Source organism: Xenopus tropicalis, chromosome 6 (genome assembly GCF_000004195.4).
Source record: "Xenopus tropicalis strain Nigerian chromosome 6, UCB_Xtro_10.0, whole genome shotgun sequence".
Lineage (NCBI taxonomy): Eukaryota > Metazoa > Chordata > Amphibia > Anura > Pipidae > Xenopus > Xenopus tropicalis.
In genome coordinates, this window is record NC_030682.2 from 114,838,183 (window position 1) to 114,853,113 (window position 14,931).

The window sequence follows — 14,931 nt, forward strand, 5'->3', positions numbered from 1 at the left end:
GTAGCTCCGTGTATCTTCACCCTAAGGGCAGATCAGTTGCCCACGATAAATCTTCACTATTTGGGCGACTAATCTCCCCAACATGCCATCCCACCGGCAAGAATGTAAATAGCTGGTGGGATGGTATACGCATCGCTTCTGTCGCCCCGAAGTTGCCTCGCAAGGAAGTGACGCGTATGCCATCCCACTAGCGATTTACATTCTTTATCGCGGGCAACTAATCTCCTAGTGTGCCATTGCCCTAAGGCAATGACATTTACTATCAGGCAAACAAACAAATAAGGCTGTGGGTAGCACTGATATTTATTTATTTTATTTCCTGTTATTTATATAGCGCTACACATTTCGGCAGCACTTTACAGAGGTTATGGTCATTCACATCAGTCCCTGCCCCAAAAGAGCTTACAATGTAAGGTTCCTATCATATTCAGACACACCTTATTAATTTATCTTCACCTCTTGTATCGGTTATTGCTTGCTTTATATGTTACTCTGTTTGTCCAATGTATGAAACCCACTTATTGTACAGCGCTACGGAATATGTTGGCACTTTATAAATAAATGTTAATAATAATAATAATTTAGTTGGAACCAATTAACCTGCCTGTATGTTTTTGGAATGTGGGAGAAAACTGGAGTACCCAGAGAAAACCCAAGCAGGGAAGAACATACAGATTCCTTACAGAGAGTACCCTTGCTGGAATTAAACTCAGGACCCCAGCACTGCAAGGCAGAAGTGCTACTTACTAAGCCACCATGCTATTTTTAATAGTGAATAAAAAAATTATATTTTAAAAGGATATATTGTTTCAAGAACCATTGCTTGCCACTGCATTGCATTAAAAATAGGAGTGTGCTTTTAAAAGTTGCCCTTAGTGCAATTTTACGGAGAACTTCCCCCAAACCCTACTAGCATTGCCAATCTGTTCCACTTCCTGCTGGCTGTTATTTTCTCAGCTCTGATCACACACTTCTAGTTTTGTAGCAGTCACTACCCGAATGGGAAAAACACACACACACACTATAACTGATACTCACTGGAGATAAGACTGCCAATTTACTTTATTTGCTCGAACCTCTGCAGCTTTTGCTGCAATGATATTTGTTGGGACAGCAGCATCAACAGCACCACGAATATCCATTTTTGTTTTAGTGTCACTGGGAAAAAAAAAAAAAAGAGAACCATATCAGTAATGTATTGGAGTACAGGCAATTTTACTATTATAAGAGTGGTTCAACTTTAAAGGAATACAGTCATGGGAAAACATGTTTTTTTTTTCCAAATGCATAGAATAGAGCTTCTCCAACAGAATCCTGCATTGGAATCTGTTTTTCAAAAACGCAAACAGATTTTTTTACATTTCATTTTGAAATTCCCGCCCCCCCAGCAGCTGATCAGCAGAACAATGGGAATGGAGCAAGATAGCAGCTCCCAGTAGGTATCAGAATAGCACTCAATAGTAAGAGATCCAAGTCCGACTTGGGACTCCGCCATTTACATGGGAATGTATATATAATATACTAATACTATACTATACAAGGAATACTATCATGTTTTTGGCAAAACACATCTGTTAATAGAGCTTCTCCGGCAGAATCTTGCATTGATCTGTTTTTAAAAAGCGCAAACAGATTTTTTTTATATTTAATTTTGAAATTTCACATGGGGCTAGCCATGTTCCCTATTTCCCAGAGTGCCACAGCCATGTGACCTGTGCCCTGATAAACTTCAGTCACACTTTACTGCTGAGCTGCAAGTTGGCGTGATATCAGCCCTCCAGCAGCCAATCACCAGAACAATGGGAAGGGAGCAAGATAGCAGCTCCCAGTAGATATCAGCAGTCAATAGTAAGAAATCCAAGTCTGGCTTGGGACTATTCCAGTTACATGGGAGAAGGAGAAACAATAGGTTATCTGAAAGCAGTTAAAATGTGCAGCGCTGGCTCTTTCTGAAAGCTCACACACCTAATTTAAATAAAAAGTACACTATAAAAATGATGACAGAATCCCTTTAAAGGTGAACAACTCCTTTAAATAATCTGTTACTTTTCATTTGAACGCATAAAACATTATGTAATTATGGTCACTATATAAGTGCATTTAACTCCACACATAGAAATATAAACCTGATCAATTTGTCCATGATTTGGCAAAAAAATAATTAAGCAAAGAGTTGAACCTGATTAGTCTTCCTAAAGAATATATGTTCTGGGCTTAGTGACAATTGAATAGAAAAGTTTTACATCAGCTTTGTGATCTCATCTTTATACCAGGAACCAAACTTTCAGATCATCCTGATTTGGCTCACTAATGTGATTGAAAAACCAGGCAGAGATCTTCTCATTCTGCAATCTTGCTAAATGGGCAGATATATACATGTGTGGCTGTCTAAAGCTTAAAGATGTTCATCTGCAGACATGAATGCATCAATTTTAAATAAGTACCTTTAAACTAAAAAGTAAAGGTCAAACTACAGCCTTCAAAAATAGTTTAGTAAGTGCCTTGGGAAGGCACAAGTGCCTTGGGTACCCACATGTGTACTTAAAGAGACCCAGTCACCACTATGGTATGAACATGTAATCAGATGATACCTTTAAAGCCACATGTCAAAATAGTCAGTATTTCCAGAGATATTCTTTTGATATATCCATTTTCCCCCAAAACTTAGCCCCACCGCATGGCTTTCAAGCCACTCTGTTGGTCAGTGGCAGCTGTCAAACAAATTATGGGCATGGCCTACTGTGAATTTATGCAAAAAAAAGAGGATTTGGCAAGGATTTCAGAAGCCTATCTCTGGATCTACTCATAGCGTCCCCCCTGATCCTATGACACACACATGCATAATTAGTGAGTTGCAGCACTGACTTGTTTCTAACATGGCCCAACATTGCCACCCACACCAGGAGCAAAATAGTATTGTTTTTCCCATAGAAGTGTAGATTCTATTAGCCCATATCTCCAGAGGGGAAAACAATTCTTTTATGATATCTTTAAAAGAGAAGGGAAGGCTAAGTCACTTGTGGGTGCCAAAATGTTAGGCACCCCCAAGTGACCTAAATCGCTTACCTTGTGCCCCAGGCTGGTGCCCCTGTTAGCAGAAAACTGCACCAGCCCGGGGTCCCTGCTGTGAGCGCTTCCTCCTTCCTCTCTCTTCTGCTGGCGAAATCCCTGGGCCGGCACTTGCGCAGTAGAGTGAAAAGGCGACTTTCTTGTTTCAGTTCGGCTTTTCACTCTACTGCGCATGCGCAAGCACGCAAGACAGGAAGGAGGAAGCACTCGCTACAGGTACCCCTGGCTGGTGTGGTTCTCTCCTAACAGGGGCACCAGCCCGGGGTACAAGGTAAGAGATTTAAGTCACTTGGGGGTGCCTAACATTTTGACTTAGCCTTTCCTTCTCCTTTAAAATGGCATATTTTGCATGACAAGGTTTTATTTATATGAAACAATGTTTTACACAAGTGCTGTTTTATGCGATATATTTTTATATATAATTCCCTTTAAAGACATCTTTAAATTTTAACGAATGCATTACTGCCATGTACAGCAGCTCCATGCATCCTGAGAAACACTATGATGATGAGTATAAATTGTCCACTATGGATGAGGAGTAGCTTCCATACAGCAGTGTTTTTCCTTTCTTTCTGAAAATATTCATAGCACCTCTAAGTGGCAGATATTTAATTCCATGCATGTAGTTGAAACTGTACCTTTTATGCTTGGGGTGGGACAAGAGTGTGCAGGTACACATCCTGCCATTGTAGGTAATTAAACATGGCAATATCAATAAACAGTGGGAGCCATGTACTTACCACCTGTACAAGGCAGGTGTATAAAGTACATACATGGCTTCTGTGTGCCTTAAGAGAGCTGTGCCTTCCACCTGATGCAACAAGCAGCCAAAACCTGTGCAAATCAGCATTAGCAATCTCTGCACAACGACTAAAGGACCTACAAAGTTTACACTGTTTTACTTAGTTCCCCCCCCCCCCATCCCATCCCATCCCATGAGAAGAATCACTAGGTTTGTTCCCCAGGCTGGTTCGTCTGGAAATAAAAAAGTGCACTCGCTCATGGGAAATAGCAAAACTGCTCATACTACTTAGCTGCCCACGGTGAGCAGCTTGTCCTTGGGCTGGTGCATGGTATATTGCCCAATTTTACTGTACTGTGTATGGGTGGCAATTGGTACTAGAGATGATGTTAAAGGGTTAAAAGAGAAATAAAAAGCAGGTGCAGTGAACAGTTTTTTTCCCTGACATGTGCAGTTTTTTAGTAAAAGGAGCACAAGGAGATCTGGCAATTTATTCCACTGAGGGCTGCCTAATATTTTGCCTCTCCCTCCCTCCCCCCCCCCAGTGAAACAGGATTTACATGTCCTTTAAAGTTTATAACTGGGTCTGCTGGGTCTGCACTAAGAAAATAAAAAGAATAAATATATAGATCACTGGAATTTGACTTTGACACTCTTGCAGTGCCCTTCATTCCTGGTGCCATTATCTGAATTTGATGCCAAAACACTGAGTTTGTTTTCCCATAAACAACACTCTGATGGGTGCAGGCAGCTTGATCCACACTGGGCTCATTTTTCTCTAGTACACAGCCTTACCTTCAGCAGGTAATAAGCAGAACTCTCTGGCGTATGACAGGAAGACAAGCACTACAAGTAAATGGGTGTATTCTGCAATATAGAATAAAGAGAATAATTGTAAATGAGGCCCATTAAGTTCAAGGGGAATTAAATACATTAGACACTGAAAATCTACAGCTGGCACAAAAAATGCACCTGAATTCAGAAACTACACACTACTGAACTACAGAGGACTCTGTCCCCTGTAATTAATGATGTGGCATGTTAGGGTATCCCAGTAAAGGTGTTACATTGCCTTATTACATTAGATTATAGGGAAACAGTCTTTCATTTAAAATGAACCGCACGCAGTCCTCTTAATACATTGCTTTAAAATGTAAATAATGGGGAATATCCAGAAAAGGTGATCTAATAAAGCTGGTTGTGGGCAGAGCAGGGCTGCTGTGATCAGATGTGTTTGACTTTGTGCCCTAGCAGGAGCGTGTCAGAGGCTGCTGATTGATTCAATTTAGCAACAACTTAAAGGGCACAATTGCTTGTGGCCTTTTATCTCTTACACCTCTACCTAAAACCTCTAAACCCCAGCACTATGTAGTTGCAAAATGTGATCCCATTATTAAAACATTATTACTATGAACATGTGTGTATATGTGTATATATATATATATATATGTATATATAGCACCAACTTGTACTACAGCATTGTACAAAGCAGGGTATTCAGCAAACATGCAGATTACATACAAATACTGATTCATACAGAAAAGACAGAGGACCCTGCCCAATGGAGCTTACAATTTAGCAGAGATACATAACCATCACAGCCCCTGCACATTCCTGTTTCCAGCTGCCAAGGGAAGATGTAGCTCTTGCCCCAGGTAATGAAAGTGTAGGGACAATGAGCTGCAAACATAATCCATGTACAACAGGCCGCAGCGTTACTTACACCCATACACTAACTGCAACAAAGTAAAACAAAAAGGACTCACCCGCGTCCCCGGAGCCCGGTTCCCAGGCCTGCCCCGCTAAACCGGAGCTCCTGACACTCCCGTATGTGACCTCTCTAAGCAGCTGACGGACAGCGGACTGGGTGAAGCGGAATCATGTGATGTGAGTGTGATCATGTGACTCCCAAACCCGGAACAAACTAGCTTGGGACTTGTGACAGCGAACGTCGCGGTATCTTGCGTAGGGACTGCAGGGTTGTAGTCAGTCTCAGTTCGCTCGTTTGCCTGGATTCCATCGCACCGAGAAAATTGTTTCAACTTGCTTTGTATTTTTTTCAAGTGATGCTTTTTTTTAATCGTTTATTTATTTACGTGAGATAGGCTTAACGCTCATTTTAAAACTAACTTTTCTTGTAATGTATATGACGTGAGAACATTTTCACTTGTTCTTCATTTTTTTATTACTTACACGTTTGTTAACAGCTCTGCAATTTGGAATACTTGCTGGTTGCTGGGGGCTGCTACCCTAGCAACATGTTAGTGGTTTGAATTATTCCAGCACCCCCATTTAGACTGGAAGATGCCCAGCAGAGATCCTGACTAGATGGATAAGTCATCATCATTTATTAGTGTAGTGATAAGTTTGGCAGTACTGTGCAATAACTTACAGCAGGGGTCTTACAATCATTTTTAAAACAATGGTTAGAGAACAATAACTGTCATTTGGTGCTGTATTTGTTTAGCGGTGTGTTCTGGGGTATTTATATATTGAATTGTCACTGTATTTATTAAATAAAACTATCACAATACATTTGTAGCCTCAAAAGGCAATTGTTTTTTGCCTGCTGGTGCCAGAGCCAGAATAGAAAGGCAAATGATTAAAGTACTGTTAGAAAAATGCATCATTTAAAGAGTTGGAGGGAATAGGAAATTCTATAACATACTAATAGGGTTGAGCATATTTTCACTCACAGGTAAAGTTCCCCTTTAAGTGCATCTATGCATAGCTGTCAACTACCCTTATGTAATTGGAAGTTACCCAATTGGGTAATTCCCAGGATTTTCTACTTTCTTTAGTGCACACACGCGCAGCAAGCATTCAGCGATGTCAGCGGAGCTTCTGCTCAGTGGTATCACTTCTGGCAGTTGGGCAGACACAGTGATGGCACTTAGACGTGTCTTTGGTTCAACAAAGATATTCAGTTTCCCATGTGTAGCCAGCTCTGCCCAGGCATCTCAGTTTTCCAAATGGTTGCCCCCGTCTAGCAGTGTATTGTTTTAGAATATATTAAATAGGAATGCACAGAATCCAGAATTCGGTTCTGGATTCCGCCAAGATTTGTCCTTTTTTCAGTAGGATTCAGATTTGGCACACGGTTGTCTATAACCCTTCCTTACCTTAATTTGCAAATGCAATTTTGGATGTGGTTCAGTATTCAGTAGAAACTTCTGCAAAGGTTTCAGTGTTCGAAAGGAATCCTAAAATAGTGGATTAAGTGCATCTCTAACATTAAAACATTTTTATGAAGCTATGGTTGCTACAGTCAGTGAAAAAGTGGGTTTTGGGGAACAAAACATTTTTTAGCAATTGTTCAGTAAGATAACAAGTAAGATATTTTAACATAGAATGCTAATAAAAAAAATGTATCCTGCTGTCCTAGACAGGGTCGGACTGGGGGGGTGCAGTGCAGGGGAGGAAAACCATCGGCCGGGGAAGCGCAGCCTAGGGTCGGGTCCGGGCCGCCGGGCCCACCGAGTTTTTTCCTGGTGGCCCAGTCCGACCCTGGTCCTAGATATGTCCTCAAATGTTAATCCAGATAAAATTGATGTTGGGTAGTGTGTGGGTCTAGAGCACAAAGGGCCCTAAAGCCTCACATGTAACCTAGACTGTAAGCTCCACTGGGACAGGGACTGATTTGACGGATCTCTGTAGAAACCCTGTAAAGAGCTGCAGAATACCTTGATGCTATGTAAATAAAGGACAATAATCATAACTGAAGTTGCTGTATAAATATCTAGAGAGCATATTAATTATAAGCATTTTCTGTTGTACAGCAGACATGTTGGGCCTATTTGTTATAAAATGCATGTCATGCTGAGTCTCTGTATATTTGTATATCTGCATCGACTTTAAGGGCTCTGGCACACGGGGAGATTAGTTGCCCGCGACAAAACTCCCTGTTCGCGGGCAACTAATCTCCCCGTGTGCCAGAGCCCTAAAGGAGCACCTTATCAGTTTTATTTAGTAGCCAGTTTTGCAAAGCTTCAGCCATGCGATGCACATTTCATCTCAAGGCTAGTGCTCATGTCACATGAAGATTTAAGATTAGCATACTTTTCTATTATATAAACCCTACTTTAGCCAGCTACAAGTTGCAGCTACAATTCTCCACTTGTGACCTGATCATAAAACTGTTAAATAACAGAACATGGCTGGAACTAGGGGTATGTAACAGAGGCACCTGCCTAGGGCTAACCCAGTTTATAAAAAGAAGGGAGTGGGGTGCAATGGCAGAAAATGTTTATTGTTTCATAAGAAGATGCCTTCACACAATCCCTGAGCTGCACAACATAGCAGCAGCAATGATTGATCATGTCTTTTCTGGCAGCTGGTCTGTGTCTGACACTTAGGGGCCGATGCATCAAAATTGAAGTTTGCGTTTATTTCACAATTCAAGAAAAAAATGCAGTGAAAAAATGAAAATACTCGAGAATATTCTTAAGAGCCACAATTGTCTGTATTTATTAAAGAAAAAATCCCCAAAAAGTCACCAGACAAAACTCAGCAAGTAATAGCCAGCAAGGTTCAATAGAAATCAACTAGAATTGTCTTTAACAACTTTTTTTTTCTCAGTTTTTTGGCCTCAATAAAAATTAAGGGAACAATGTGGTTCTCGCCAGTATACCTTTATTTGAGATAAAATGTGCACAGGAATATATTGGGTTGAGCATTTGAGAAGAAAAGTCACACAAGTTATTTTCACATCCGTGTTTTTTTTTTCAATTAACTCAAATTTTGAAAAATCTGCCTCTAATTTTACCATAGTATCAGTACCTTGTGTTAAAGCTACTTGGCGTACCATTAAGTCATCAGTGGGACTTGCTGTAGCTATACTGAACTCTCATTAGTTCTAGATCAGTAACACATTCCATAAACTTTCCAGGCCAACCTATAAATGACAAAAGCAACCTGTTTTGTAAATAGTAGAACAATAAACCAAAGAATGTACGGAAAGATGGCAGCCTGCAAAACCAATACAAACACATTATCACTGTTTAAAGTGGCTCAGTCACATATTTGGTTTATTTACTAACTTTGTTTATAACTTTGTATACACTGTCATGTAGGTTATATACTAAGGGCTCTATCATACTTAGGGGCCCATTCATTAAACCACGGTTTTAAAGGTACGATTTGAAAAATTCAGTAATTTCTGATGATTGAAAATGTTACGAAAAGTCTTTTCGCAGATGTATGAAAATATCGTACTTACGATCCGAAAGTTACAAAATTTTCATATCCGAACAATCGTAAACGGAGCAAACCTTTCTGACTCTCTCTGACTTTGAAACTTCAGTGCATGATTTTGGAAGCGTTCCATAGGACTCAATGCACTCTGCAGCTTCAACCTGGCCAAAAGAAACTCACAATAACGAAGCTTGAATGAATTCCAAAACTTTCGTAATCGTTGCAACAAATATGATTTTGTAGCAAAGCATGAAAAAGTTGTGTGATAAATGAAAATATTGTGGAAATAAAAGTTCTTAACTTTAGAAAAAATACGATTTTTTTGTAATCAGACCTGTTGGACTTTATTGAATGGGCCCCCTATGTATGGGCCCCCCAGCATGTATATGTATACTATACATCCATTAATTCTGCTAGTGTTCTTAATTCACTTATACCAGATTTGATTTGTCCCACCGATAAATAAATAACTAATAGTACCAGTGGTTTGTTGAGCTTTTTTTACAAATACTACCCTGATCTGTAATAAGAGACAAGTCCATCTTCTGAAAGATTAGTTTCTGAAACTTGGTGGATGCTGTAATCACCTAATTCAGAATCCAATACTATTCTCTATTGCTTTGAACCACACAGAGTCAGCAGCTTCTCTGCCTGTCTATGGGCCATTCTTGACAGCTACCTGGCACATATCTGGAGAAATATTGACCAAATATCTATCAGATAGATGTGAAAATCCATTCAGGCAAGGACCTCAAAGGGTCTCGAAGTTATCTTTTAAAAAGTAACTGCAAATAGGTGATGAGTGGAGGAATGATGAGAATTATTAAATGAAAATTATGCAAGTGGAAGTAGACACAGTCATCTTGAAGAAAAGATGTGAAACACAAGAAGTATTTTTCAAGGGTCTGATTAGTTTTTTTTTAGGGATTCACCGAATCCAGGATTCGATTCGGTATTCGGGCCTAATCCTGGCTGAATATGAATCCTAATTAGCATATGCTAATTAGGATTTGGAAGGGTTAAAGGGGAAATATACCATATTTTTTAAGAGTGCATTAATGGGTTTTTTGTAATGTAAAATAGAAGAAATTTTTTGGTACCTTTCAGGTCAAATTTTCATAAAACTGGCCAAAAACTGCTCTTGTTACACCTTACCCTGGAGTTCCGGCCTAAGACAGTTTTCTTAGGAGCCGCCGGCACTCTCATATTAATTAGCTACAGCATATCTAGTTACTGAGGACTTGGGCTGTGAGGGGAGGGAGGTGCTTCTAGTGATGCCAGTTTGCCAGTTCGTATTAGCTCGCACACAGATCCACTCTTTTAACAACCTGCCTGCCAGCCAGCCCTGGGTCAGTGAAGCAAAACTAATACTGGGGTGGGACTTTTCAGGGCAGTGCTAATTAGGATTTTGGTTCGGTATTTGGCCAAATTCCTTGGGATGGATTCAGGGGTTTGGTGCATCCCTAGTTTTTTTTCAACTGGCTATACAGGAGCATATTTTAGATGTAGCCATCTGTCAAATGTTGACAAAAACAAAATCTGTGGTTATATCTTGAGCTACTCAAGGCAAACAAATAAACTGAAGTTAGTCAATGTTTTGTTATCGTGAGGTAGAGAATTAGATTATCATTGCACAGTTAATCAGTAATCCACCATGCAGGGGATTACCTGTGCACTGGAAACCAAATAATCTACTAAGAGTGGATTGGCTTCAATAATAATCAATAAAATTGTGTTTAGCTCAAGAAATAACAGAATTTAGAAGTTTGTTTGGCACTCATCCTAATTATTTCACTTTTGTTGAACAGTGAGATATACAGCCCCTTAAGGAGGCACAGTTCTATTATTGAAGTGTATAATGCAATGGCAAATATTAGTCAGGAATATTTATCAATAAGTGAAAATAGAGTTTTTTGCAGTTTATGAGTGAGGGGATCTCCGTAGTTATCTGGTAACATCTTTACTTATCGAGCCTGACATTCCACCATGGCTAAAGGTTCTTCGTAGTTGATTCACTCATTCTAGGCTGGGGGCGGAGCAATCCATCCATAGGCTAATTACAAATGGAAACAGTACTCCAGCCTATGGAAGGATTGTGCCTCCCCTAGTCCAGAGTGACTGTAACAACTATGGAACTGTTGGCCTCAGTAAGTACAGTATCTCTGGGCTAGGGGCAGCTTTGGTAGTCTTCTGGCCCTAAACATTTTCCGTGTCACAACTCATTACTAATACTGACACTTTCCTATGGATTTTGATAGGAATGTGTCAGTATAGCTTTAAACCTGCCCATGTATTGCCACCTTAAATCAAATAATTCAAAATTTTAGAAAATATTTCCTTCTACCTTGTATTCGATCCCAACTGAGATACATTGAATCCTTACTGGAGGCATAACAATCCTATTGGGTTTATTTAATGCTTAAATGATTTTGATTGTAGACATAAAGCATAGAGATCCAAATTATGGAAAGACCCCTTATTCATAAAACCACAGGCTTAAGCATTCTGAATAATGGGTCCCATACCTGTACGAGTACAGAGGGGTTTTTGTGCACTTAGTCAGCCGTAGTGGAGGAGATTCTAATGGGCATTAAGTGCCCTGTGTGCCTATAAAAAGCAAAGCTAGATATAATTTTTTTTTTACTTCACATACAGTTCTTAATTAATTAACTTCTTAATTAAAGGGGAACAAACATTGTTCAACTTATTGTTTTGTTTTGGTGCCATGTACCCCCAAGAGCTAAAATGATGACATAAGCTGCAAGAGTGACTAGATGATACCAGTGAAATCCTGCTGGTTAGCAGGTCTGGCCTTAGGCCAATTGGATCTATTGGGCCCCACTACAGCGGGAATAAGCACATAAAGCTGTCCAGCCCACCCCCAAGAACGATTACATTATGTCACCAAGTCTGCTCAGAGGGTCCATAGACTTCACTGGATGACATCATTATTTTAATTTAATCCCCCCGTAAACATGCCATATGAAAAATAATCGGGCCACTGCATGTAAGTTGGACAGCACTGATCTAGATGATCCAGAGGAAGGCAAAAAACCCCATCTGAGGCTGTCTCTAATCTGCCTCAGAAGGGGAAAAAAATTCCTTTCTGACTCCAAAATGGCAATCGGACAAGTCCCTGGATCAATGATGAGCTAAGTGTATTCATAACAGTAGCCTTGTAAAGGAAATACAATGCCACTGAGGGAGTGTACAGGTTCAATTCTATTGGTCCTGTATTGGCATGCAGTTGGTGAAGCATCAGGTTATAAAAATATCCTGACACTAGGTAATTTATAATGTAAAAATGCTTGCAGATTGAAAAAAAGAAAATAAATTCAACTCAGTGTATTCCTGTTCAAGGAATGGGTGAGCATTTCCAATGACTAATTCCACTCATGCACAGACACTCACATCCATACAGACACAACAACACATACAAATGGGTGGTGCTGAAACAATGTTTCCTAGTTCCCTATAGGTTGGGTTTTTATATATTAATTAACCTTACGCATCACATTTTTATATCAGTTCTATTCTTATCCAATACATTTCATTTAGTCTATTTTATATTGTGTAATCCCTTATCCCATGTCTCTTAATTATATATATTCTATTTCTACTTAATCTCTTGCTTTATATACAGCTTATTTGTTATAGATATGTTATCCTATGTTACTTATTATACAGTATATCTTATTGTATTTATCTTATCGTGTGCAATTCCCATATCCCCCACCCCTCTTATTCTATAAACAGCCTATTTTTGATATCTTAACATGTCTTATTCTAACAGCTAATTCTATTTTTCTTACTTTGTGTAATTTCCATATGCCCCACCACTCTTATTCCATCAGTATTTTTATCTACTATACAATCCTTTGTCACTATACATGTATGCCCAATTCTATCTTATTTTGTTTAATCTGTTATCTAATATCTCTTATTTTTGTATATCCAATGTGTATATATTTATTTTTTTATTCTTTTGTTATCTTACTCTATGTTACATTATATTTCTTATTCTATTTATCTTACTTTATATAATATTTATATTTTCTACCCCTCTTCAATATTTTTATTTACTATACAATCCTATGTCACTATATATGTACGCACAACTCTATCTATATTTTGTATAATCAATTACCTAATATCTATTATTTTTGTGTATCCTATTTTTACAGTATATATATATATATATATATATATATATATATATATATATATATATATATATATATATAATGAACCCAGGGTGGCACTCTGCTTCAGCTCTTACCTCGGGTGCAAGGTAAATGATTTAAATATCCAAAAAAAGACCAGCAACACCGAGTTATATTCCAAAAAGATCAATCATGTATTAAAAACACATGAACAGCCCATATATACTATATATGTACTATATATATAGTAAGCCCAAACAAACCGCACTCACAGGACATCTTCAGGAAGACGTCTTGAGTCTAAGCCGCAACGTTGAACTAAACACCGTTTTTTTTTTTTGCTTCATACAAGTCCTGTGAGTGCAGGTAGTTATTTTTATATAATATAATATATTATTATTTATTTATTTATTTATTTTTTGGTAGACTATGCTACATTGTATTTCTTATTCTATTTAATTTACTTTATATAATATTTATACTTTCTCCCCCTCTTAGTCTATAAATATCTGAGATCATATTAAATTATTGTTAACTATTCTATGGCATTAATTACATTTTATTATAAATTTCAGTATATTTTATTCATATTAAATATTCACCCAAATCTCTTATTTATGTATATGCATTTTATATATCTCTTGTTCTATACAATACCAGTTTTACTATAGTCTATTCTATCTTAATTTCTTATTCTCAAGTCTAATTCCAAAGGAGGTTTTTTTAGTAGCCTATGTCCTATGTCACTTATTATATATGTTACTTTGTATAATCCCATGTGCAACACCCCTCTTGTTTTATAAATAGACCTTTTAAATATGCTAATTTATGTATTATCCTATCCTGTATAGATTTTAATTCTATAAATACTTATGTATAATACCTATTATCCTATCAAAATCCTATTGCATAGTATTAAATCTAAAATCGGCCTTTTATATTGCTTACTCTACACTGCTTATACTACTTTTAATTTATCCTATAATTATACGCACAATATTTAACTCTTCCTTCCGTTCTTCTCTTCAGTCTTGTAGAAGTCAAAGCCAGGGATCCCATGGGGCGGTGACGTGGCTGGTATACAGACGCAGGTAGATGAGTTATGGAGAAGCGTAGCTTGCCATAGATGGTATGTTTTTATGTCCAGGCAGTAATGAACAATGTTTTCCCAGGTTAGAATCAATGCCTTACTTCTGCCAACTCCAGTTGGGATCCACGTAGGAAAAATCTTCCAAGTTTGTTTCCTCCTTAAGAATATCAGCAGAGAATGATAGCGGGCATTCTGTGAAGTCATCTGCTGATGGCTAGAAGAAAGGAATGAAGGCATTTCTCACATATTTCCTTTCACTCAAGATAAGGAATAACAAAAATGTTGCTTGAATTGTCTCTAAATAGTGCTAATTGGATTCAGATACTAATGCCCAGAAAAGCAGGGGAAAGTTAAAAAGACTTAAACCAGTCTAAATGCCCATGGAAACCTGCCATCTAGGTTTCCTTAGAGAAGCAAATAAAATTAAAAAAAAATACTGAAGACCAACAATGGAGCTATTAAATAAAGGGAACTATAAATAAAGGGAACTATAAATACTGTAAATGAATGAGGAACCTATTAACCTTACTATGAACACACAGATAGTTATCCTCTATTACTGTGGTAACCAAATGGAGCCCAAGCTGAAGGCCAGATTAGGTGAATTCTGATTTATCCGCCTTAAATAATGCTAGAACTATGGGAAAATTACTGTTACCATCATGTTTTCATAT

The 14,931-nt window shown here is 38.2% G+C and overlaps 1 protein-coding gene across 1 annotated transcript in view; it reads right to left on the reverse strand.

Annotated features, from left to right (window-relative positions):
- Window positions 1–5,646, reverse strand: part of atp6v1h (ATPase, H+ transporting, lysosomal 50/57kDa, V1 subunit H) — a 39,440-nt gene extending 33,794 nt beyond the window's left edge. Inside the window, 3 exon segments of the mRNA NM_001016182.2 lie at window positions 1,039–1,158; window positions 4,607–4,678; window positions 5,578–5,646. Coding sequence (NP_001016182.1) covers window positions 1,039–1,142 — 104 coding nt within the window. The 5' untranslated portion in view covers window positions 1,143–1,158; window positions 4,607–4,678; window positions 5,578–5,646.
- Between the last annotated feature and the right edge of the window lie 9,285 nt (window positions 5,647–14,931).